The 24,177-nt window shown below is 38.2% G+C and overlaps 1 protein-coding gene across 10 annotated transcripts in view; it reads right to left on the bottom strand.

Annotated features, from left to right (window-relative positions):
• The window catches only part of HERC2 (HECT and RLD domain containing E3 ubiquitin protein ligase 2), a 229,527-nt gene that overhangs the window by 172,440 nt on the left and 32,910 nt on the right, over positions 1 to 24,177 (bottom strand). For 9 of the 10 annotated variants that reach the window (XM_058542234.1, XM_058542239.1, XM_058542230.1 and 6 more), the window contains 2 exons: positions 14,647 to 14,784; positions 2,405 to 2,624 (listed from right to left, as the gene is read on the bottom strand). In XM_058542234.1, coding sequence (XP_058398217.1) covers positions 2,405 to 2,624; positions 14,647 to 14,784 — 358 coding nt within the window. Of the gene's footprint in view, positions 1 to 2,404; positions 2,625 to 14,646; positions 14,785 to 15,717; positions 15,795 to 24,177 lie in introns of those variants that run through there. The other variant, XM_058542238.1, reaches the window with a different exon arrangement.

Raw genomic sequence — 24,177 nt, 5'->3', positions numbered from 1 at the left:
TGGGGCCAGCCCAGCCGCACAGTGTTTAAGTTTTCTCACTCCACTTCGGCGGCCCAGTGTTCACAGGTTCGGATCCAGGGACTAGACCTATGTACTGCTCATCAAGCCATGCTATGGCAGGCGTCCCACATATAAAATGGAGGAAGATGGGCACAGACGTTAGCCCAGGGCCAATCTTCCTCAGCAAAAAAAGAGGAAGATTGGCAACAGATGTCAGCTCAGGGCTGATCTTCCTCACCAAAAAAAAAAAAACAAAAACAAAAACAAAAACGGTTACATAACAGACTCAGAGAACAGACTAGTGGGTGCCAGAGGTTAAGGCAGGGGTTGAGGGGAGAGGAAGGAGGTGAATGTGCCTATAACAAAGGTCCTTGTCCTGTACCCTGACTCTGGCAGTGGTGATAGAAATCTATACCTGTGATAAAATCATATGGAAATATACACATACACAGAGTTGAGAGCATGTAAAACTGAGGAAATCTGAGTAAGACAGGTAAACTGTATCAAAGTTGATACCCTAGTTGGACACTGTACTAGTTTTGCAAATCGCTACCACTGGGGGAAACTGGGTGAAAGGGCATCTATCTGTACTATTTCTTATAACTACCTGTGAATCCACGATTATCTCAAAATAATTTTTTGGGGGGTGAGGAAGATTAGCTCTGAGCTAACATCTGTTGCCAATACCTCCTCTTTTTGCTGAGGAAGATTGGCCCGGTGCTAACATCCATGCCCATCTTCCTTTACTTTATATGGGTCGCTGCCACACACGGCTTGATAAGCGGTGCGTCAGTCTGCTCCCAGGATCCGAACCTGGGAACCCCAGGCCGCCAAAGCAGAGCACGAGAACTTAACCGCTATGCCATCGGGCCGGCCCCTAAAATAACTTTTTTTTAATTTAGGAATTTCCTCCATTTAATGAAAGATAGATTTCAATTAATCCATCAACCCTATCTCACCACAAAGGAAAGAGCACAGAGAAGAATCACTTGGGCTTTCAGCCACTTCTGCATCTTGGGGAATTCAGTTTGATTCAACAAACATAAAGGAGTGCTTAGAGAATCTTAGGATCTACCACCCACATCCACAGAACCCCTCTCAGATCAATGACCATCACAGATGGCCACCCATAACCCAGTCAAGAAGGACAGAAAGAACTGTTCCACTGTCTATCATCACAGGCAGGAATCTTCCTCTCTCACTTGGTTTGATTTATCTTAAAACTGCTGCTAAAATATATGACATGTAATGTGATTTCAACTAGATTTAAAAAGAAAAAAATAAGTAAATATGCTACATTTAGCCCTTCTTATCTCAGGGTAGTTCCCCGTTTCTTTCCGCCTCTTGGACTTTCCATGTGTTGTATAGAGAGTAAAAGGCAATGTTACAATCAAATAAAACCAACTCTCTTAACTACATAAAATATGAGTTCTATATGTAAATTGTTTAGTCCAGCCTTCTGAGAACAAAAATCTGGAAGATAGCTACATTTTGGAAAAATACAATTTTACACAAGCTTTAAGCATTTTAGTGGCTGTTAGTTAATGCCTCAGAGAAAATCTGCTGATGTATAACAATATATTAAAAATCATATGCCTGAGGGGGCCAGCCCTGTGGCGTAGTGGTTAAGTTTGGCAAATTCCACTTTGGTAGTCTGGATTCGCAGGTTTGGATCCTGGGCACGGACCCACACCACTTATCAGTCATGCTGAGGTGGCAACTCACATACAAAACAGAGGGAGATTGGCACAGATGTTAGTTCACAGCGAATCTTCCCCATTCAAAAAAAAAAAAAATGTCATCAAGAAAAAACTAGACTATTGGTGGTGAGCACGCTGCAGCCTATACAGAAACTGAGATATAATAATGTACACCTGAAATTATACACTGTTATAAACCAATATGACCTCAATAAAATAAAAAAAAATAAAAAATAAATTAAAAAATCATAAGCCTGAAAGCATCTCTTGTAGCAAAAGAATAAGAAAATCACATTAGGAAGAAAAAAATGAAGCATCTGAACTAGTTAGGCACTAAATATTACAATCTGACTACTCCCTATCCAGTAGCAAAACAAAACAAAACGAAAACAATATAATGTTCAGATCCCATTTTCAAATTTAGACACGCTGATTTAAACCTTTGGCTGGCTTCTACAGAGACTGACAAAAAAGGATCTTTAAAATAATGGCACAGATCACACAGCATAGCCTGTTACCAAGTGAACAAACTGGCAAAGCCATTCTCCAGATTATATGAAACATACAAAAAGGGAAAGAAAGAATAAAATTTCATAAGATGAAAAGAGAGACTATATTAAAAGCCTTAATTAAACTTTCCTAAACAAAATAGCCTAAATTTTATTTTTAGCTGGTATCAGGATTCTTTCTTCATTATATATTACCTTTTTTTGTCCACAGGAGGCAAAGAAATGCTGCTGCTTTTCCACTTAACTTTGACATTCTCCTGGAAAACCGTTCTATTCAAGGCAATGAAATATCGTTCCAAGACGACCAGCCTCTGCTTGAGTCTCAGAGCTGAAAGGGTGGTGGTGGCTGACTGGATGGCCAGAGCTTGCTGCTCTTTAACCAGCACAGAAAGACACTCCTTCAGTTCATTCACATCTAGAAAACAAGATAAGAAAACAGCCAATCTCTCTGCATCTTGGGCATAGTTTGTTGTAAAGTTGATAAAATGTATGATAATAATAGGTAATACCAGAGTGCTTAATATGTGCCAAAAACAGTTTTAAGCACTTTACACATATTAGGTAACCCGCACAGCCACCTCAAGAGGTAGTACTGTAAGTGTATTTCATGGAAGAGGAAACTGAGGCACAGAGAACTTGCCCAAGGTCAACCAGATAAGTATGGCACGTGGGACAGACCACTCTTAGCCACCATAATATACTGCCTCTCTGTAAACGTTGTATAAAACTTTTTAACACAAAGTTATGAAGTCAATACTTATCAGCAGCACATTTCCTAGACAGAAAGAAAAACTCTATCCATTATTTTCATGTTATGAAATGAAATTCAAAATAAAAACAATGTTTCAATAAAATTGCTCAGCTTACATGACTCATGAAAGGTAATACATTTATAGAACTATTACAGAGGAAGATAAAGCACTAGTTAAAATGTGCAATGGGCAAGTGGTATTTCATTATACAGTTCTCTCTACTGTGTATGTTTGAAAATTTCCACAACTAAGGAGATTTTTTTAAGTACCTACAAGACAATTACATGATGAAAATAATTCAAAGGATTCTGGTCTTCCACTTAAACATAGGTTGCCTTAAGTTGAACTCTAAATTAAGTTGCCTACCACGAATCCACTACACCAGTACAGCTCCCAGTGGTAGTATCCAGAGCTAACACATAGAAAACTAGATGAACACTTTAAATTCCACATTGGGTTCAAGATGGAGAATCAGAAACATTTACACATGAAGTACCACCCTTATGTTCACAGGCATCCTTGCGGAGTCACCCTTAGCCCAGCACTGAGAGGTGTCCAAGCCCTCGCAGACAAACGGGAGCCTTCAGTGACTAACAGGAGCCTTCAGATGAGCCATCCCTGTCAAGGATGGCTCATTTACACATCCCCTTGGGGAATTTCTTTCAGAAAACAGGTCTAGGAAAAGCTTTACCTTCCTAAAGAGGTACTATGTTTTCTACTTTTAAATAATAATATGTCTCTTTTTTGCTTAGCTGAAAAGCCCAGAGACAATCAGAAGTTGAAAGAGCATCCTTGTCCTTGAGCATCTGTATGCTGTTCTTTGGATGTCCTACCTCTGTCCCAATCCTGAATGCATAGTCCAACAGTCATTTATTATAGGATACTCTGAAACAAGTGGATGAGTAAATAAAAAAACAGACAAACAAATCGTGGAGATCATGTGAGGAGCCAACAGAACTCCTACCTCCATCTGTCAGTAACAAAGTGCAGCACACCATTGCTCTGCCAGAGTGGTGTCACAGAAAGCCAGCTAAACAGAGTATCAGAACATAACATGAAAATATCTATGTTTCAATAGAGTCGCTCATCACACCAAAAACCAGAAAGATCTCAAACTTAATTTTAAAAAGACAATCAATAGATGGAAATACCAAGATGAGAGAGATCTTAGAAAAATCTGACAAAGATTTTAAAGAAGCCATGATAAAAATGCTTCAACGAACAATTACGAACACACTTGAAACATATGAAAACACAGAAAACCAAAGACAAGAAAAAGAAGACTTATAAAAAAGAACCAAATAGAAATTTTAAAACTGAAAAATATAATAACCAAAATTAAAAGGTCAGTAAATCGACTCAACAGTATAATGGAAAAAAAGAGCAAAGAATCAGCGAACAGGAAGATAGAAGTTGCCCGATCTGAATAACAAAGAGAAAATACACTGGAAAAAAAACGACTTTAAAAATACAATAGAGGAATTCAACATCAGACAACATGAAGCAGAAAAAAAGATGAGTGAATTTGAAGAGAGAGCAGTAAAACTCACACAATCAGAGTAACCAAAAGAAAAAAGAAGGAAAAAATGTGAAGATAGCTTAAGGAAATTAAGGGATAACATTAAAAGGACCAACACTACATTATAGGGGATCCCAGAAGAAGAAGAGAGAAAGAGGCAGAAAACTTATTTGAAATAATAATGGCTAAAAACTTCCCTAACTTGGAGAAGGAAACAGACATGAAGATCTAGGAAGCACAGAGAGTTACAAATAAGAGGAACTCAAAGAGTCTCACATCAAGACACTTTATAATTAAAATGCCAAAAGGCAAACACAAGGAGAGAACCTTAAAAGCACCAAGAGAAAAACAACTTGTTACATACAAGGGAACTCCCATAAAACTATCAGCAGATTCTTCAGCAGAAAGTTCCAGGCCAGAAGGGAGTGGCACAACATATTCAAAGTGATGAAAGGAAAAAACATCCAACCAAGAATACTTTGCCTGATAAAGTTATCAATCAGAATTGAAGGAGAGATAAAAGAGTTTTACAGACAAGCAAAAGCTAAAGGAGTTCATCACCACTAAATTGGCCTTAGAAGAAATGTAAAAGGCACTTCTTTAAGCTGAAAAGAAGGGGCACTAATGAGAAACAAGAAAACATATGAAAGTAAAAATCTCACTGGTAAAGGTAAATATATAGTAAAGGTAGTGGACTAATCAATTATAAAGCCAATATGAAGGTTAAAAGACAAAAGTAGTAAAAATAACTATAATTACAACAACTGGTTAAGGGATACACAAAATTAAAAAATATAAAATGTGATATCAAAAATTTTAAATGTGGGAGTGGGGAGTAAAAATGTAGACTTTTAGAATGTGCTCAAACTTAATATGCTATCAACTTAAAGGACATTGGTGTATATATATACATACCATATATATACCATATATAGCACATATATATATATGTTGATATGTATGAGCCTCAGGGAAACCACAAAGCAAAAACCTACAGTAGATACACAAAAGATAATAAGAAAGGAAACTAAGCATACCACTAAAAAAAGTCATCAAACCACAAAGGAAGAGAGGAAGAGAAGAAGTAAGAAACAAAGGAACTATAAAACAGCCAGAAAACAATTAACAAAATGGCATTAAGTACATACCTATCAATAGTTACATTAAATGTAAACGGACTAAATTCTCCAATCAAAAGACACAGAGTGGCTGAACGGATTGAAAAAAAAAAGCATCTATACACTGCCTACAAGAGACTCAATTCAGATGTAAGGTACACACAGAGTGAAAGTAAAGGGATGGAAAAAGATATTCCATGCAAATGGAATCCAAAAGAAAGCTGGGATAGCTATAGTTATATCAAACAAAATAGACTTTAAAAGAAAGGCTGTAATAAGAGACAAGGGCATTACAAAATGATAAAGGGGTCAATCCAACAAGAGAATAGAACGTTTGTAAATATTTATGCACCCAAGATAGGACCAATTAAATATATAAAGCAAATCTTAACAGACCTAAAAGGAGAAACAGACAGCAGTACAATAATAGTAGGGGACTTTAATACACCACTTACATCAAAGGGTAGATCATACAAACAGAAAATCAATAAAGAAATGTCACCCTTAAATGACACGTAAGACCAGACAGACAACAGATATACACAACAGAATACACATTCTTCTCACTTGCAAATGAAACAATCTCCAGAATAGATCCTATGTTAGGCCACAAAACAAGTACTAATAACTTTAAGAAGACTGAAATCATATCAAGCATCTTTTCCTACCAAAATATTATGAAACTAGAAATCAATTACAAGAACACTGGAAAATTCACAAATATGTGGAGATTAAACAACATCCTACTGAACAACCAATGGGTCAATGAAGAAATCAAAAGAGAAATCAAAAAATACCTTGAGAAAATGAAAATGGAAATACAACACACTAAAACTTATGAGATGCAGCAAAAGCAGTTGTAAGACGAAAGTTCACAGTAATAAATGCCTGCCTCAAAAAACAAGAAAAATCTCAAATAAGCAACCTAACTTTATACCTCAAGGTACCAGAAAAAGGACAAATGCAGCCCCAAGTTAGTGGAAGAAGGAAAGAACAAAGAACAAAGTGAAAATAAGTGAAATAGAGAATAAAAAGACAATAAAAAAGATCAATGAAACCAAGAGCTGGTTCTTTGAAAAGATAAACAAAATTGATAAACCTTTAGCTAGACTCAGTAAGAAAAAAAAGAAAGAGGATTCAAATAAATAAAATCAGAAACAAACAAAGAGACATTACAACTGATACCAAAGAAATACGGAAGATCATAAGAGACCACTATGAACAATTATATGCCAACAAATTGGACAACCTGGAAGAAATGGATAAATTCCTAGAAATATCATATCTTCCAAGACTGAATCATGAAGAAATAGATAATCTGAACAGACTGATTACTAGCAAGGAGATAGAATCAGTAATCAAAAACTTCCCAACAAACAGAAGTCCAGGACCAGATATCTTCACTGGTGAATTCTACCAAACACTTAAAGAAAAATTACTGCCATTCCTCCTCAAACTCTATGATCCAATGGGATTTATTCCAGGGATGCAAAGGTGGTTCCACATCCGCAAATCAACTAACGTGATACACCACATTAACAAAATGAAGGATAAAAATCGTATGATCATCTCAATAGACACAGAAAAAGCATTTGACAAAATTCAACATCGATTTATAATAAAAACTCTCAACAAAGTCAGTATAGAAGGAACGTACTTCAACATAATAAAGGTCATATATGACAAGCCCACACCTAATATCATACTCAGCCACGAAAAGCTGAAAGCTTTTCCTATAGGATCAGGAATAAGATAAGGATGCCCACTTTCACTATTCGTATTCAACATAGTATTGGCACTCCTATCCAGAGCAGTTAGGCAAAAAAAAAAACTAAGAACTAAAAAGCATCCAAATTGGAAAGAAAGAAAGAAATCTGTCACTATTCGCAGATGACATAATATTATATAGAGAAAATCCTAAAGACTCCACCAAAAAATTCTTAAAACTAATAAACAAATTCAGTAATGTTGCAAGATACAAAAATCTGTTGCATTTCTATACACTAATAACGAACTATCAGAAAGAAAATTAAGAAAACAATCTCACCTACAATTGCATCAAAAAGAATAAAATATCTAGGAATAAACGTAACCAAGGAGGCAAAAGACCTGTACTCTGAAAACTATAAGACATTGATGAAAGAAACTGAAGACACAGATAAATGGAAATATATTATGTGCTCATGGTTGGAAAAATTAATATTGTTAAAATGTCCATACTATCCAAAGCAATCTACAGATAACAGTGAAATCTCTTTCAAAATTCTGGTGGCATTTTTCATAAAAATAGAACAGAGGCAGCCCTGATGGTCTAGTGGTTAAAGTTTGGCACTCTCACCGCTTCAGTGGCCTGGGTTTGTTTCCTGGGTGCAGAAGCACACCAACTCTCCGTCAGTTGCCATGCTGTGGAGCAGCTCACTTGGAAGAACTAGAAGGACTTACAACTAGGATATACAACCATGCACTGGGGCTTTGGGGAGAAAAAAAAATAAACCTACACATACACAGTCAATTAATTTATGACAAAGGACCCAAGAATACACAATGGGGAAATGACAGTCTCTTCAATAAATAGTGTTGGGAAAACTGGACAGCCACATGCAAAAGAATCACACTGGACAACTATCTTATACCATACACAAAAATTAACTCAAAATGTATTAAAGACTTGAATATAAGACCTGAAACAACAAATGACCTAAAAGAAAACACAGGCAGTAAGCTCCTTGAGGTTGGTCAGATTTTTTGAATCTGACAACAAAAACAAACAAGTGGAATTATATCAAGCTAAAAAGCTTCTACACAGCAAAGGAAACCATCAACAAAATGAAAAGGCAACCTGTCAAATGAGAGAAAACATTTTCAAATCATATATTTGATAAGGAGTTAACATCCACAATATATAAAGAACACATACAACTCAATAGCAAAAAACTAAATGATCCAATTAAAAAACAGGGAAAGGATCTGAAAAGACATTTTTCCAAAAAAGACATACAGATGGCCAAGAGGTACATGAAAAGGTGCTCAACATCCTTAATCATCAGGGAAATGCAAATCAAAACCACAATGAGATATCACCTCACATCTATCAGAATGGCTATCGTCAAAACGACAAGAAATAACAACTGTTGGCAAGGATGTGGAGAAAAGAGAACTCGTGCATCGTAGATCGGAACGTAAAGTGGTATAGCCGCTAAGCAAAACATTATGTAGGTTTCTCAAAAAATTAAAAATAGAACTACCATATGATCCAGCAATTCACATCCAGGTATGTATCTGAAGAAAACAAAAATACTAATTCAAAAAGATATCTGCACCACCATGTTCATTGCAGCATTATTTACAACAGTCAAGAAATGGATACTATCTAAGTGTCCATTGATGGATGAATGGATAAAGAAAATGTGGTATATATACACAATGGAATATTATTTAGCCATAAAAAAGAATGAAATCTTGCCATTTGCAACAACATGAATGGACCATGAGGGCATTATGCTAAGTGAAATAAGTCAGACACAAAAAGGTAGATACCATATGATCTTTCCTGTATGTGGAATCTTAAAAAAAAAAAAAGAAAACCCAAGCTCATGGATATGGAGAACAGATTGGTGGTTGCCTAAAGTGGGGTAGAGGGTGGGCAAAATGGGTGAGGGTGGTCAAAAGGTACAAATTTCAAGTTATAAAATGAATAAGTCATGGGAATGTAGTGTTGTTCAGCATGATGACTATAGTTAATACTGTGTTGCATATTCTAAAGTTGCTGGGAGAGTGGATTATGAAGTTTCTCAACACAAGACCAAAAAAATTATGGTAACTGTATGGTGACAGATGTTAACTGGACTATCGTGGTGATCATTCTGAAATATATACAAATATTGAATCATTAAGTTGTACATTTGAAACTAATATAACGTTGTACGTCAATTATACCTCAATAAAAAAAAGTAAAACAAAAAAAAGAACAGTCCAGGCATCTGTGGGACTATAACAAAAGATCTAACATTCTTGTCCTTGAACTCCACATAGGAAAGAAAAGGGTGGGGTTAAAAAAGTATTCTAAGAAGCAATGGCTGAAAACTTCCCAAATTTGGCAACAGATGTAAATCTATAGATCCAAGAAAGTCAGCAAATTCCAACAGGATGAACCCAAAGAAATCCACACTAAGACATCATAATTAAACCTCTGAAAACTAAAGACAATGAAAATACCTTGAAAGCAGCCAGAGAAAAACAACACCTTAACTATGGTGCAATAACAATTCAACTTACAGCAAATTTCTCATCAGAAATGATGGAAGCCAGCTGAAAATGGCAAAATATTTTTGAAGTGATGAAAGAAAAGAATCATTAACCCAGAATCCTAAATCTGGCACAAATGTCCTTCAGGAAAGAAGGAGAAATCAAACACTCTCAGATGAAGGAAAACTAAGAGAATTTGTCATCAGCAGATGCAACTAAAAGAATGGCTACAGGGAGCCCCCTAAACAGAATGGAAATGATAAAAGATGGAACCTTGGAACATCAGGAAGAACACAGTAAGAAACATATGGGTAAATACAACAGGCTTTTCTTCATCTCTTGACTTTTCTAAATTATGTTTGAAGCTTCAACCAAAAATTATAACATTGCCAATGTGGTTATAAATAAATGCAAAGGAAATATTAAAGGCAATCATAACATAAACAGGAAAGCATAAAGGGAGGTAAGGTTTCTGTATGCCACTCAAACTGGTAAAATGACACAATCAAAAGACTGTGGTAAGTTATATGTATATATAATGCATCACCTAGACAAACCACAAGAAAAGCTACACAAAAAGAAACACTCGACAGCACTGTAGATAAATCAAAATGGAATTCTAAAAACGGTCAAGTAAACCACAAGGAGGCCGCAAAAACCAAACAGAGAAATGAAAAACAGAGCAAACAGAAAACAAAAAATTAAATGGCAGTCTTAAGCCCTAATTTACCAAAAATTACATCAAATTAAATGCAAACAGTCTAAATACACCACTTAAAAGACAGACATTGGCAGAGTGAACTAAAAAACATGCCCTAATTTTATGCAATCTACAAGATGAAATAGGCAGATTTCAACAGGCAAGATTGGCAATAAAAGTCAGATTGAAAGTAAAAGGATAGGAAAAAAAAAAATAACATGCAAACATTAATCAAAGGAAAGCAGGAGTGGCCATATTAATATCAAATAAAGTAAACTTCAGAGCAAAGATAATTACCAGGAACACAGAGCAACATTACCAAATAAGAAAACGGTCAACTCACCAATAAGACATAATAATCCCAATGTACACGCACCAAACTGCAAAATATGGGACAAAAAAAAAAAGAACTGAAAAGAGAAAAACACACTCAACTCCTATAGTTGGAGACCTCAACATCTATCTCTCAACAATTGACAGAATAAGGAGACAGAAAATCAGCAAGGATATAAAAGAATTCAACACCATCAACCAACAGGATCTAATCAACATGTTGACAACACTCCAGCCAACAACAGCAGAATATGCAATCATTTTAAGTACCCACATAACAAATTCCAAGAGAGACCATATCCTGGGCCACAAAACAAACCTCAGCAAACTTAAAAGTGAAATCATATGGAGTGTGTTCTCCAAAACAATGGAAACAAACTAGAAATCGGTAACAGAAAGATAATAGGAAAATCTCCAAATTCTTGGGAACTAAACACACTTCTAAATAATCCATGGGTCAAAGAGGAAGGGAAATCAAAAATATACTGAACTGAATTAAAATGCAAATGCAACACATCAAAACGTGTGAGAAAAAGCTAAAGCACTGCTGAGAGAGAAAAAAGTATATACTAAGTGGGTCATTAGAAAAGTGAGAAACTTCTAAATCAATCAATATAAGCTCCCATCTCAGCAACCAAGAAAAAGAATAGCAAAATAAACAAAAAAAAGAAGTAGAAAGAAGGAACTAATTAAAATAACAGGAAAAACAATGAGAATGAAAATGGAAAAACAACAGAGAAAAAAAATCAACAAAACCAAGAACTGGTTCTTTGAAAAGATAAATAAAATTGACACACCTCTAAGCAAGACCAACCAAAAAAAGGAGAGACATAAATTATCACCATCAAGAAAAAAAGAGGCTCTGCAGACATCAATAACATAATCAGGATAACATAATCAGGAATTACTAGGAACAACTCTACCCACATAAATATGACAACTTAGACAAAATGGACTGATTGCTTGAAAAGTACAAACTACCAAAACTCAGCAAATATGAAACAGATCACTTGAATAGCTGTATATCTATTAAGAAAATTCAATTCATAATTTTAAGAATCCTGAAAAGGAAATCACCAGGCCCAGTCGGCTTCACTGGAGAATGCTACCAAACATTAAAAAAGAATTAACACCAATTCTAAACAATCTCTTCTGGAAAACAGAAAAGGGAATACCTCCCAATTCATTTTAAGAAATTAGTATTAACATGATATCAAAACCAGACAAAGACAGTATAAAAAAAGAAAATCACAGAATATAGTTCTCATGAATATAGGCACAAAAATTCTTAGCAAAATATTAGCAAGTAAAATTACATAAAAAGAATTATACACCATCCCCAAGTGGTGTTTACTGCAGGAATGCAAAGCTGGTTCAACAGTTAAACATCAATCAGTGTGATCTCTCACATTAACAGGCTAAAGAGAAAAAAAAAAAATCACATGATGACAAATCAGTCAATGTAGAAAAAGCATCTGGCAAAATTCAACACTGATTCATGATCAAAAACTCTCAGGAAATTGGAATAGACGGGAACTTCCTCCCTTTTATAAACAGCATCTACAAAAACCCATGCTAAGATTATACTTAATGATGAAAGACTGAATGTCTTTCCCCTAAGATCAGCAATAAAGTAAGGATGTTTGCTCTCACCACTCTTATAAACATAATACTAGAAGTTCTAGCCAGAATAATAAGGAAAGAAAATGTACTAAAAGACACACAGATTGGAAAGAGAGAAATAAAAGTGTCTAGGTAAAAAATCTCAAGAATCCACCAAAAAAACTCCTAGAACGAAGTCAGTTCAGCAAGGTTGCAGGATATAAGATAAACATATAGAAATAAATTGTATTTCTATACACTAGCAATGAAGACATGGAAATCAAATTATTCAAAATTTATATTGAAAGGCAAAGGAACTAAAATAGCCAGAACAATTTGGAAGAAAGAGAACAAAGTGAGAGGAACCAGTCTATCTGATTTCAAGACTTAACTCTTTAGCATAGTAATCAAGAGTGTGGTATGGGCAGAGAGATACACATATGAATCAGTAGAACAGAACAGAAAACCCAGAAATAAACCACACAAATACGCCCAACTAATTCTTGACAAAAGTGCAAAAGCAATTCAATGGAAGAAAGACAGTCTTTTCAAAAAATGATGCTGAAGCACATGGATATCTACAGAGAAAAAAAAAAAAAAGAAACTTGACCTAAACCTCACATTGTACACAAAATTTAACCCAAAATGGATCAGGCACATAAACAGAAAACAGAAAACTATTAGGAAAAAACATAGGAGGAAATCTTCTGGCTCTAGGGATAGGCAAAGAGTTCTAATATTTGATAAAAGCAAAATCTATAAAAGAAAAAACTAATAAATTGCACTTTATCAAAATTTAAAAACTTCTGCTGCACTAAAGACATTGTTAAGAAGATGAAAAGACAAGCTGTGAACTAAGAAAAAATATTTGCAAACCATATATAGGACAAAGAACTAGTATCCAGAATATATAAAGAACTCTCAAAACTCAACAACAGGGGCCAGCCCAGTGGCGTAGTGGTTAAGTTCATGCGCTCTGCTTCGGAGGCCCAGGGTTCGCAGGTTCGGATCCCAGGCACAGACCTACGCACCGCTTGTCAAGCCATGCTATGGCAGGCATCCCACATATAAAGTAGAGGAAGATGGGCATGGATGTTAGCCCAGAGCCAATCTGCCTCAGCAAAAAGAGGATTGGCAACAGACGTTAGCTCAGAGCTAATCTTCCTCAACAAAAAAAGAAAGAAAGAAAGAAAGAAAAAACTCAACAATAAAAAAAAATCCAACTAGGAAATGGGCAAAAGACATGAAGAGGCATTCCACTGAAGAAGACACATAGATGGTAAATAAGCACACACAAAGAGGTTTATCATCATCAGCCATAGGCAACAGCAATGGGATATCACCACACAGCTATCAGAATAGCTAAAATAAAAAATAGTGACACCACCAAATGCTGGTGAGGATACAGAGGAACTGGATCACTCATACATTGCTGGTGGGGATATAAAATGGTGTAGCCACTGTGGAAAACTTTCCCAGGTCCTCAAAAAGTTAAACAGAATTACCACATGATGCAGCAATTCCACCCATAGGTATATACACAAAGAATTGAAAGCAGAGACTCGAACTTGTATACACCCATGTTCATAGCAGCATTATTCACAATAGCCAAAAGGCAGAAGCAACCCAAATGCCCATGCACGGATGAGTGGATAAACAAAAGGTGGTATAAATATACAATGGAAATATTACTAAGCCTTAAAAAGGAAGGAAATTCTGATACATGCTACAACATGGATGAAACTTGAAGACATTATGCTAAATAATGAAATAAGCCAGACACAAAAAAATAATTATTATACAATTTCACTTATCTGACATAACTAGACTAGTCAAAATTCTCAAAACAGGAAGCAGAACAGCGGTTTCCAGGGGCTAGAGGGTAGGGAAGAAAGGGGGTTATTGTTTAATAAGTACAGGGTTTCAGTTTGGGAAGATGAAAAGGCTCTGGAAATGGATGGTGGTGACGATTGCACAATAAACTGAACTGTACATTTAAAAACAGCTGAAATAGTAAATTGTATATTATGTATAATTTACCACAATATAAAAAAAATTTAAGTTAAATTTTTAAAAATTCCACAACCAAAAAAAAGCCCATCTGTGGTGTATAGAAAATGAGTGCCAGACCAAGCTTTCCAAAGTACCAGAAACTCAGATCATAATACCTGGTTGCTTGCCCCATACCCAGCTCTCTAAGATTGATTTCGCCCTATATGCAGGTGCAGGCATTTCTTCTTCATCCTTTTTCTCTTTGTCATTCAGATCTTCTTTCTTTGTTCCACTCTGAGTATCAACACCATCATCTGGAAAATTAAAAATTAAAAAAAAAACTATAAATTGTTTTTCAAAATGCAACATCCACTCGTCAGTCTCTTCACAAATATCCCTCCCAGAAATGGAAAGGTTAAGTTACAACACACATCATTAACTGAATGTTTGATGATTTAAAAAAATTACATGAATCATCATCATAACAGGTACAATGTGACTTACTAAGTAATGTAAGGCCCAGTGACCCTTTTAATAAAGAAGTCAATATATCACTCAAATTCTTCTTTGAAGCATGTCTTCCAAAATATTGTCTCAATTTCCTACTACATTTCTCCACTAAGAAACTTAGTCTTTGATATTTACCTACTTGAATTTTATACTAATTGCTTTCATCCAGTGACAGCCAATTGCTGTGTGTCCATGGGAAGGGAAGATGTGGAATGAGAGTATGATTCAAAAATAATTTTTAACTCCATACATTGCCCTACCCCACCACCAACTGAGAACCACTGCTACACAGGGCCACTACCATTCACAGAGTATAATTCAGGAGCATTGGGACACCAAAGAAAAGTTGAAAACCATGACTTCTGGCCACTGACAATTTAAAATTTCAATTAAGAACAAATGTCATGAAACTTCTTACACAGCAAGTGAGGAGAGAACTAACCTTCACCTTGAACTGCGTGTCCTATTCCTAAAGACCCTTACTAAATGAATTATTTTCTAAACGATACAATTAGAAACACACATCTAAATCTGTGAAAGACATTACATCATATTACAAACAGTAAGGATATCTAAAAATATCTAAAACCAACAGGGACAAATAAATATTCCCAAGAAACTCCTGCATTCTATAGAAAATATCAGACATCCAATAGAGGGAATCCCAAATGGCTAATGCTATGAAGAGATACTAGAAAAATATAAATTAAAACAATAAAATACTAATTTACACTCACCAAATTGGCAATTGTTAGAAAGCTAAAATATAAGCTCCAAGACAGGATTTCTTTTTCCTTTTTCATCTGGTTTTGTTCATTGATATATCCCAAGTGCCTAGAACAACACGTGCATCTGTTCAATAACTAAATAATACCAAGTGTTGATAGAAAGCCAGGGCTGGAGACACAAATCTTCAGGCACAGCTGGCAGGAAGGCAGACCCTGCAGCCAGACTGGACAGCAGTCTAGAGTAACTAAGTTATACGGAAGTCCCCTCCAGGGGCTATGCCCACAGAGCTCTCCCACAGGCCCATGATTAGGAAGATGTGGAGGACAGAAAGCCACAGCAGTCATACCCACCATGGATACAACTCAAAAATACACTGCTGAATGGCAAAGAGAACAAACTCGGGCTAAGGAACCACACATTCCATTTTTACGCAAATTAAAAATTCGTGCACGTTGAACACTAGTATGTTTTAGAATGACATAAAAACAAAAGGATACACAAATACAGTCATGCGCCACATAATGACGTTTCAGTCAATGACGGACCACATATACAATGGTGGTCCCGTAAGATTAGTACCCATATAGCACTGGTGTGTAGTAGGCTATACCACTGAGGTTTGTATAAGTATGCTCTATGACGTTCACACAATGAAATCGCCTAATGATGCATTTGTCAGAACATGTCCCTGTTGTTAAGAGATGCACGACTGTACATCAGAAAAGAAAACATTTAAAAAGATGGATTTGGATGATGGTATGCCAGAAACTGGGGAGTGTAATTAACTCAACCCTCTGCCCCTGAGGCCCAAAAAAGGGTCCCTGTCACTGGTACACTTCAAGTGTCCCATTCTTTCAACCTCCTGCCATAGCTATCGTTAATGGCAGCTGTCTCGTTTACAGAAATATCCAACAAGCTCCCAGGAATTAAATATAGATGTTTTCTGCAATGTGTACATTTTTATACATTACAAATGTACAATCATATAGCACCTCTAAACTAAGCACTGCAGTTTTGCTTAAATCAGAAAAAGTCAGGCTTGGAATCAGCTTCTCAACCTTCACTGTACATTAGAAGCATGGGATGAGAGACACACACACACACTCGCACGCACAGGCATGCATGCATTTTTAATTTCAAGCCAGAATTCTATTGCCTGAGATTCTGATTCACTTGATCTGGAATATGGCCTAGGCACTAGCATTTCTAAGTTCCCAAGTATTTCTAATATTCAGCCAGGATTAAGGGCCACTGGCATAGAAGAAAAAACACTACTAAGACAATGCAAATGTAACTGACCAAACAACAACGGTAGTTTTAGATACCACGGCCACTCTTAATGCAACAAATTAAGGCCATGCAGAAGTAAATACAGCTTTTTTAAAAAATAGAACATTGAGGGCCCAGCCTGGTGACATAGTGGTTACGTATGCACGATCCACTTCAGCAGACCGGGGTTCACAGGTTCAGATCCCAGGCATGGACCAATGTACCACTTGTCAAGCCATACTATGGCGGCATCCCATGTAAAGTAGAGGAAGACAGGCACGGATGTTAGCCCAGGGCCAATCTTCCTCAGCAAAAAGAGGAGGACTGGCAACAGATGTTAACTTACGGCTAATCTTCCTCACAAAAAAAAAAAAAAGAAAGAACATTTATCTCACCTTATACCATTAGAATGGCTATAATCACCAAGACAAAAAATAACAAATGTTGGAGAGGATGTGGAGAAAAGGGAGCCCTCATACACTGCTGGTAGGAATGCAGACTGGTGCAGCCACTATGGAAAACAGTATGGAGATTTCTCAAAAAATTAAAAATAGAAATACCGTACGACCCAGCTATCTCACTACTGGGTAAAATCCAAAGAACTTGAAATCAACAATTCAGAGAGACTTATGCACTCTTATGTACACGGCAGCATTATTCACGATAGCCAAGATGTGGAAGCAACCCAAGTGTCCAGCAACTGATGAATGGATAAAGAAGATGTGGTATATATATACAATGGAATACTACTCAGCCATAAAAAAGACAAAATTGTCCAATTTGCAACAACACGGATAGACCTTGAGGGTATTATGTTAAGCAAAATAAGCCAGACAGAGAAAGACAAACATCGTATGATTTCACTCATATGTGGAAGATAAACAAACACACGGATAAAGAGAACAGATTAGTGGTTACCGGGGCTAGGGTGTGGGCATAAGGCGTAAAGAGACATATACATACGGTGATGGACAAATAATACTGTACAACTGAAATTTCACAATGTTATAAACTATCATGACCTCAATAAAATAAAAAAAAAGTAGGACAAATGATAGGACAAGTAACTTCAGCACTTGGGTTTTTTACAAATTACTTATCTTTTCACTAAAAACTGAATAACAAAATAATTGTTACTGAGTTTTCTGATTAAGACTGGAGGTTGCTGGGGACCGCTGGGGTCCAGCCCCACAGCCTAGTGGTTAAGTTCAGTGCACTAAACTTTGGCGGCCCAGGTTCGGTTCCTGGACACGGACCTACACCACTCGTCAATGGCCACGCTGTGGTGGCGACCCACATACAAAGTAGAGGAAGACTGGCACAGATGTGAGCTCAGAGCAAACCTTCCTGAGCAAAAAAGAAAAAAAGAACAGGCGTTGTTAATTTTGGCTTTTGCACAAGTGTCAGAGAAGTGTCCTGGACTGGAAACTTGATTCTTGGAATTCAATCTTTTACAAGCAATTAGGCATAAGGTCAGTTAATGTCTCTGAGCTTCAGTTCTGTCATGAGTGAAAGCTCAGAAGCCCACCTCCAGCCTCTTATGTGACAGGGGAATACCAGCATCTGTATGCGGGACTTGGCCCCAGCTCCCATGCGTCACCCCATTTGCTCCTCATCAGGGTACAGACAAAATGACCTTACTAGATGTGGACCCCGACGCCAGGGAGATTGACTGGCATTGCCTGGAGGAAGAGGTGGGCCACCAGGACCCCAAATTTTTCCCATAACCACCCAGATGATCCTCACTATGAGTGATTAGTCAGAGACAGAAACCAAAAGCCCTGACTTTACAAGGCTAGAAATCTACAATACTAAGAGAATTTGTACGGGGGGGGGGGGGGGGGGAAGATGCCCGCAGAGCAGGAAAAGGTGAGGCTACAGCAGAGGATAGTTTCGATGCACCACCCTCTGGGTTTTGGGCACAGCGCTCTTCCACTGGGCCACTCTGCTGCCCACATCTGTCACAACAAAGATCCTAATCCCCAGGGTTGTAGGGAAAATAACTACGGCAGCTGAGGGCAGAGCAAAGAGGTTAATTCAAGATCAACTTAAGTCCAGGGTCCTTAAACCCTATAAAGTAACCTTTGCCATGTGGGCACCCCCTAACCCTGACTGATTTGAGGTTCTCTGGAGGAAAAAAACAATTAAATTGGAACAAGAGTCCACAATTTGACCCAATTGGGACTCCAAAGTTTACTGAAAGAACTTATACAACAAAAAGATAAAAGGGCTCTTATGCCTCTATGATATAGGTTCTGAATTAACTTTAATATCTGCTGAAATGCACCAATTGGTAAACCTTCACGGATTTAAATCAATACTGGGCTCAAATTACGTTTCTACCTGGAGATCCCACTAAATTTAAACAAGGTATCCTCTATAATCTTAGGGGAATTACTGGATATAATTTAGAGGACAAATAGGTATGTTTCACCCTAACCATCAGAACTACTCTCTTGCCTTAATTCCCCATGGTTATAGCACCCACTGCCCTAAAATATCCAATAGTGGGCATGGACTCTGACATTATGAGTAATAAATTAAAAGTAAAGTAAGTCTTTTTTTTTTTTTTGTGAGGGAGATCAGCCCTGAGCTAACATCCGTGCTAATCCTCCTCTTTTTTGCTGAGGAAGACCGCCTCTGAGCTAACATCTATTGCCAATCCTCCTCCTTTTTCTTCCCCAAAGCCCCAGTAGATAGTTGTATGTCATAGTTGCACATCCTTCTAGTTGCTGTACGTGGGACGCGGCCTCAGCTTGGCCAGAGAAGCGGTGCGTCGGTGCGCGCCCGGGATCCGAACCCGGGCCGCCAGTAGCAGAGCGCAAGCACTTAACCGCTAAGCCACCAGGCCGGTCCTAAAGTAAGTCTTTAGCAACTACAAATTGGCTTGACAAATATGGGACGTGTTATCAGTTGAATTGTGTCCCCTAGAGATGTCAAGTCCTGACCTCCAGTACCTGTGAATCCAACCTTACTTGCAAATACGGTCTTCACAGATGATCAAACTAAGATGAGGTCATTAGGGTGGGCCCTAATGCAATATGACTTGTGTTCTTACAAAAAGAGGAAATTTGAACACAGACAGATATGCACAGAGGAAAGAATGTGAAGACACAGGGAGAAGATGGCCATCTGCAAGCGAAAGAGAGAGGCCTGGAACAGAACCTTCTTTCATGGCCCTCAGAAGGAAACAACCCTGCTGACACCTTGATTTCAGACTTGGAGCCTCAAGAACTGTGAAACAATACATTTCTGTTGTTTAAGCTACTCAATCTGTGGTACTTTGTTACAGTAGCCCTAAGAAATTAATACAGATAGTCCCCTTAGTGCCCTCAGAGACACCACTCAAGAGGCTTTAGCAACCTCCTCTCATGCCCCCTGGAGTCTCTGGACCACCTTTGATGACTACATGTTGCCCAGAGGTTCAGAAGCAAGGAACTGCCCTTCTCAGCCCTGCACTATACATCATTAGAGTAGAAATCGCTGGCCATATACTGAGCTTTCCTGGAAAGAGAAACTCTCAAAGACCCTGAGCCTGTGACCCTCCATACCCAGGTCCCCACTATGCTGTGGGTCATGGAAGCAACAACCCACAAGCTCAGCAAAGCTATAAGATGGAACCAAACCTGGGCACCCTGGCCTATCGCACCTGCAGGAGGCAGTAGTCTCCCCTGTCCTAGGGCCCTTGCCAGAGGCCACGGTGCTAGAAGTCACCCCTCTCCCAGACTCCACGGCTACGGGAGGAGCCCCTTAGATCACCTGACACAACAGCACCAGAAGTTCACACACCTTACAGATGGCATTGCCACCATCGTACGTGATGGAGCTCAGCGAATGCTGCTGCTTTCTTCACTTAGTCAGGATGTCCCAAGCAAAGGACAAGACTCAAGGGTCAGCCCAATTGACCAAACTTCTGGCAGTCATCTTAGCACTACATGTCCTGGCCAAAAAACAGCCCCATGCGCACATTTTCACAAATCCTTGGGCCACAGCCTTAGAGTTCTCTTTTTAGGGTAAAAAAACCATAGGAATCTCTTGCCTCACTGATACCCAAAATAGAAATCAACACGATACATCTCTACATATACTAAGGCCACAATACGAGGCCTCACTTGTCTTCTCTTTGTAAAGGCAAGGACATTCCTCACCCCTTTGGAGTTCCAGACATTACTGATACTGACTAAGGCACTCATTCTGCTTCTCAGAATATACAACGCTGGGACCCTGAAGAAGAGATTCAATGACATTTCCACCTCCCCATAAGGGGAGACAGCCAGTTTAACTGAGGGGCATAATAGACTCCTCAAAGAACTCCTATTTAAGTTACAATGTGGCAAATGGGATTTTTGTCACTATGCCATAAGCACTGATTAACCTAAATTCACATGACCTGGAGACACATACTCCCCACACAACGCCACACAGGTCACTCAATCACTTGTATTGACCATAACTGAGGATACTTACAAAGTTTGTGTTTTTGACAACCTCACCATGTGGTCCTCTCTCTCCTGGTCAAGTGCCACCTCACTTCCTAATGGGCACTTTCTTACTCCCTAAAAGTCTCAGTGATCACCAGTGTCATGGCATCAAAAAGCCAATTGTGGTATAAGGCCTGAAATTAAGGTTCTACATTTTTTAAGTGCTGTACCAAAACAATTATCAACTAGAATTCTGTATCTAGCAACAATATCCATCATTCTCAAACAAAGAAAAGCTAACAGAATTTGTAGTCAGCAAAACTGTTCTAATAGAGTTGCTAAAGGAAGATCTTAAAAACAAGAAAAACAACACCAGAGGAAAATTTAGAACATCAGGAATGAAGAATGAGCAACAGGAACAGTATATACTAGAGTAAACATAATAAATTGTTCTTCTCCTCTTGGTTTCTTTAACTTTGCTTGATGATTGACAGCAAAAACTTCAACATTGTCTAATAAGGTTTTCAAAGCATGTGGATGTAATACATAATACCACTATAATATAAAAGAAGAAGGGTAAAGATATCTATAGGTGGTAACGTATCTACAGTCCTATTAAAGTGACTCTAAATAAACTGAAAAGTTTAAGTATGCATTTTGTAATCCCTATAGCAACCATTAAAAAAACTATAAAGAGATATACTCAAAAATGACAGAGACGTCATCATCATGGCAGTGTGAGAGGATCCTTCTGTCTCTCCCCTTCAATCTGCAGCAAGTAAAACATCCATAACCCAACAAAGGCTACACTGCACATCACACCAGGATGCCAGAAAGATCCATACGTCAGTACATACAAAGGTGAGTGAATTGGAGCATGTAGAGGAGGTTAAACAGGGGAACAGCAGAGGCAGAGCCCAGCATTCTGGATTCTGGCCGCAGCATCTGAGAATACGGTGGGTATCAGCAGAGGCGCGCATGCAACTCCAGCCCGCCAGCTATGGTGGCGCCTGTAGCCACGGGAAGCAGAGCAGCAGTGTAGGTGGAGACCGACAATCCCGGGCCACTCAGCCTCAGCCCAGAGCCTAGTACCAGTGGCAGAGATGCATACAGGACTCCTACAACCCAACTGCAGCAGTGTCTGTGACCACAAGGTAACAGACAACAGCTGAGATGGTGCCCCATGTACCAGGCTCCCTACCCACCCTCTCCCTCCCCACACCACAGTGGCAGACCTTCCAACCCAGGTGATCCCAGATGCGGCTGAGATGTCAGCCATCCCTGTGGCCCCAGCAACAAAGCCAGTGACTACAGCAACACCAGCAACAGCAAGCCATCAGTGACCTCTAGAAGCACAGGTGGCAATGACAAGAATACCAGTGCCACCCCAAATTAAGGCAGTGGAGGGTGGAACACGCAGGATCCTCAAATATAGCCAAAGGTAGCTCTGGTAAGAAAAAACAAAAACTAAGGCTCCAGCACAATAACGAAAAACAAAAGAAAGGCTTCTAATTTCCAAGCAGTTGAAAAATTTGAATCGAAACAAAGCTACACCTAAATAAAAAACATGTTTGCTAAAACAAATGCGTTGGCAGGGGAATAACTCAACAAGCACAACAAAAAGCCATAGTACCAGGCATTATAAAAAGAAAACAATTCTCCACAAACCAAACATAAAGTCATGGAAGATTGTGATCTAACTGATAAAGAATTCAAAATAGCTGTCATGAATAAACTCAACAAGCTACAAGAAAACTCAGAAATGCAGTTAAATGAGCTCAGGAATAAAATCAATGAACAGAAGGAATACTTAACCAAAGAGATTGAAACCCTTAAAAAAAAACAAATTCTAGAGCTAAAGAACTCAATAAATGAGATGAAGAATGCATAAGAAAGCACTGGAAATAAAGCAAATCACATGGAAGAGAGAATTAGCGAGCTCGAAGATAGAAACCTAGAAATGATGAAGGTAGAAAAGGAGAGAGAACTAAGACTTAAAAAAAATGCAGAAATTCTACAAGAATTATCTGACTCCTTGGGGCTGGCCCAGTGGCGCAAGCGGTTAAGTGCGTGTGCTCCACTGCGGCGGCCCGGGGTTCGCTGGTTCGGATCCTGGGCGCGCACCAACACATTGCTTGTCAAGCCACGCTGCGGCAGCATCCCATATAAAGTGGAGGAAGATGGGCATGGATGTTAGCCCAGGGCCAGTCTTCCTCAGCAAAAAGAGGAGGATTGGCAGATGTTAGCTCAGTGTCGATCTTCCTTCCTCAAAAAAAAAAAGAATTATCTGACTCCATTAGAAAGGGCAACATAAGGGTAATGGGTATCCCAGAAGGAGTAGAGAGAGAAGGGAGCAGAGAGCTTATATAAAGAAATAACAGCTGAGAACTTCTCAAACCTGGGGAAGGAAATGGATATACAAATCCATGAAGATAACAGAACACTCAATTATCCCAATGCAAAAAGAACTTCTCCAAGACACATCAGAAAACTGTCAAAAATCAATAATAGAGAGAGTATTAAAAGCAGCCAGAAGAAAAGGAAACAACCTAGAAAGGAATCCCCATTAGGCTATCAGCAGATTCCTCAATAGAAACCCTACAGGCCAAGATAAAGTGGAAAGATATATAAATACTGAAAAATAAAAACTGTAAGCCAAGAATACTCTATCCAGCAAAGTTATCTTTCAGATATGAAGGAGAAATAAAAGCTTTCCCAGACAAACAAAAGCTGATGGAGTTCACCACCATGGGAAACGTTACCTTACAAGAAATATTG

The sequence above is a fragment of the Diceros bicornis genome, chromosome 5 (assembly GCF_020826845.1).
Source record: "Diceros bicornis minor isolate mBicDic1 chromosome 5, mDicBic1.mat.cur, whole genome shotgun sequence".
In the NCBI taxonomy this organism is placed as follows: Eukaryota; Metazoa; Chordata; class Mammalia; order Perissodactyla; family Rhinocerotidae; genus Diceros; species Diceros bicornis.
This window is presented reverse-complemented; position numbering and strand designations above follow the sequence as displayed.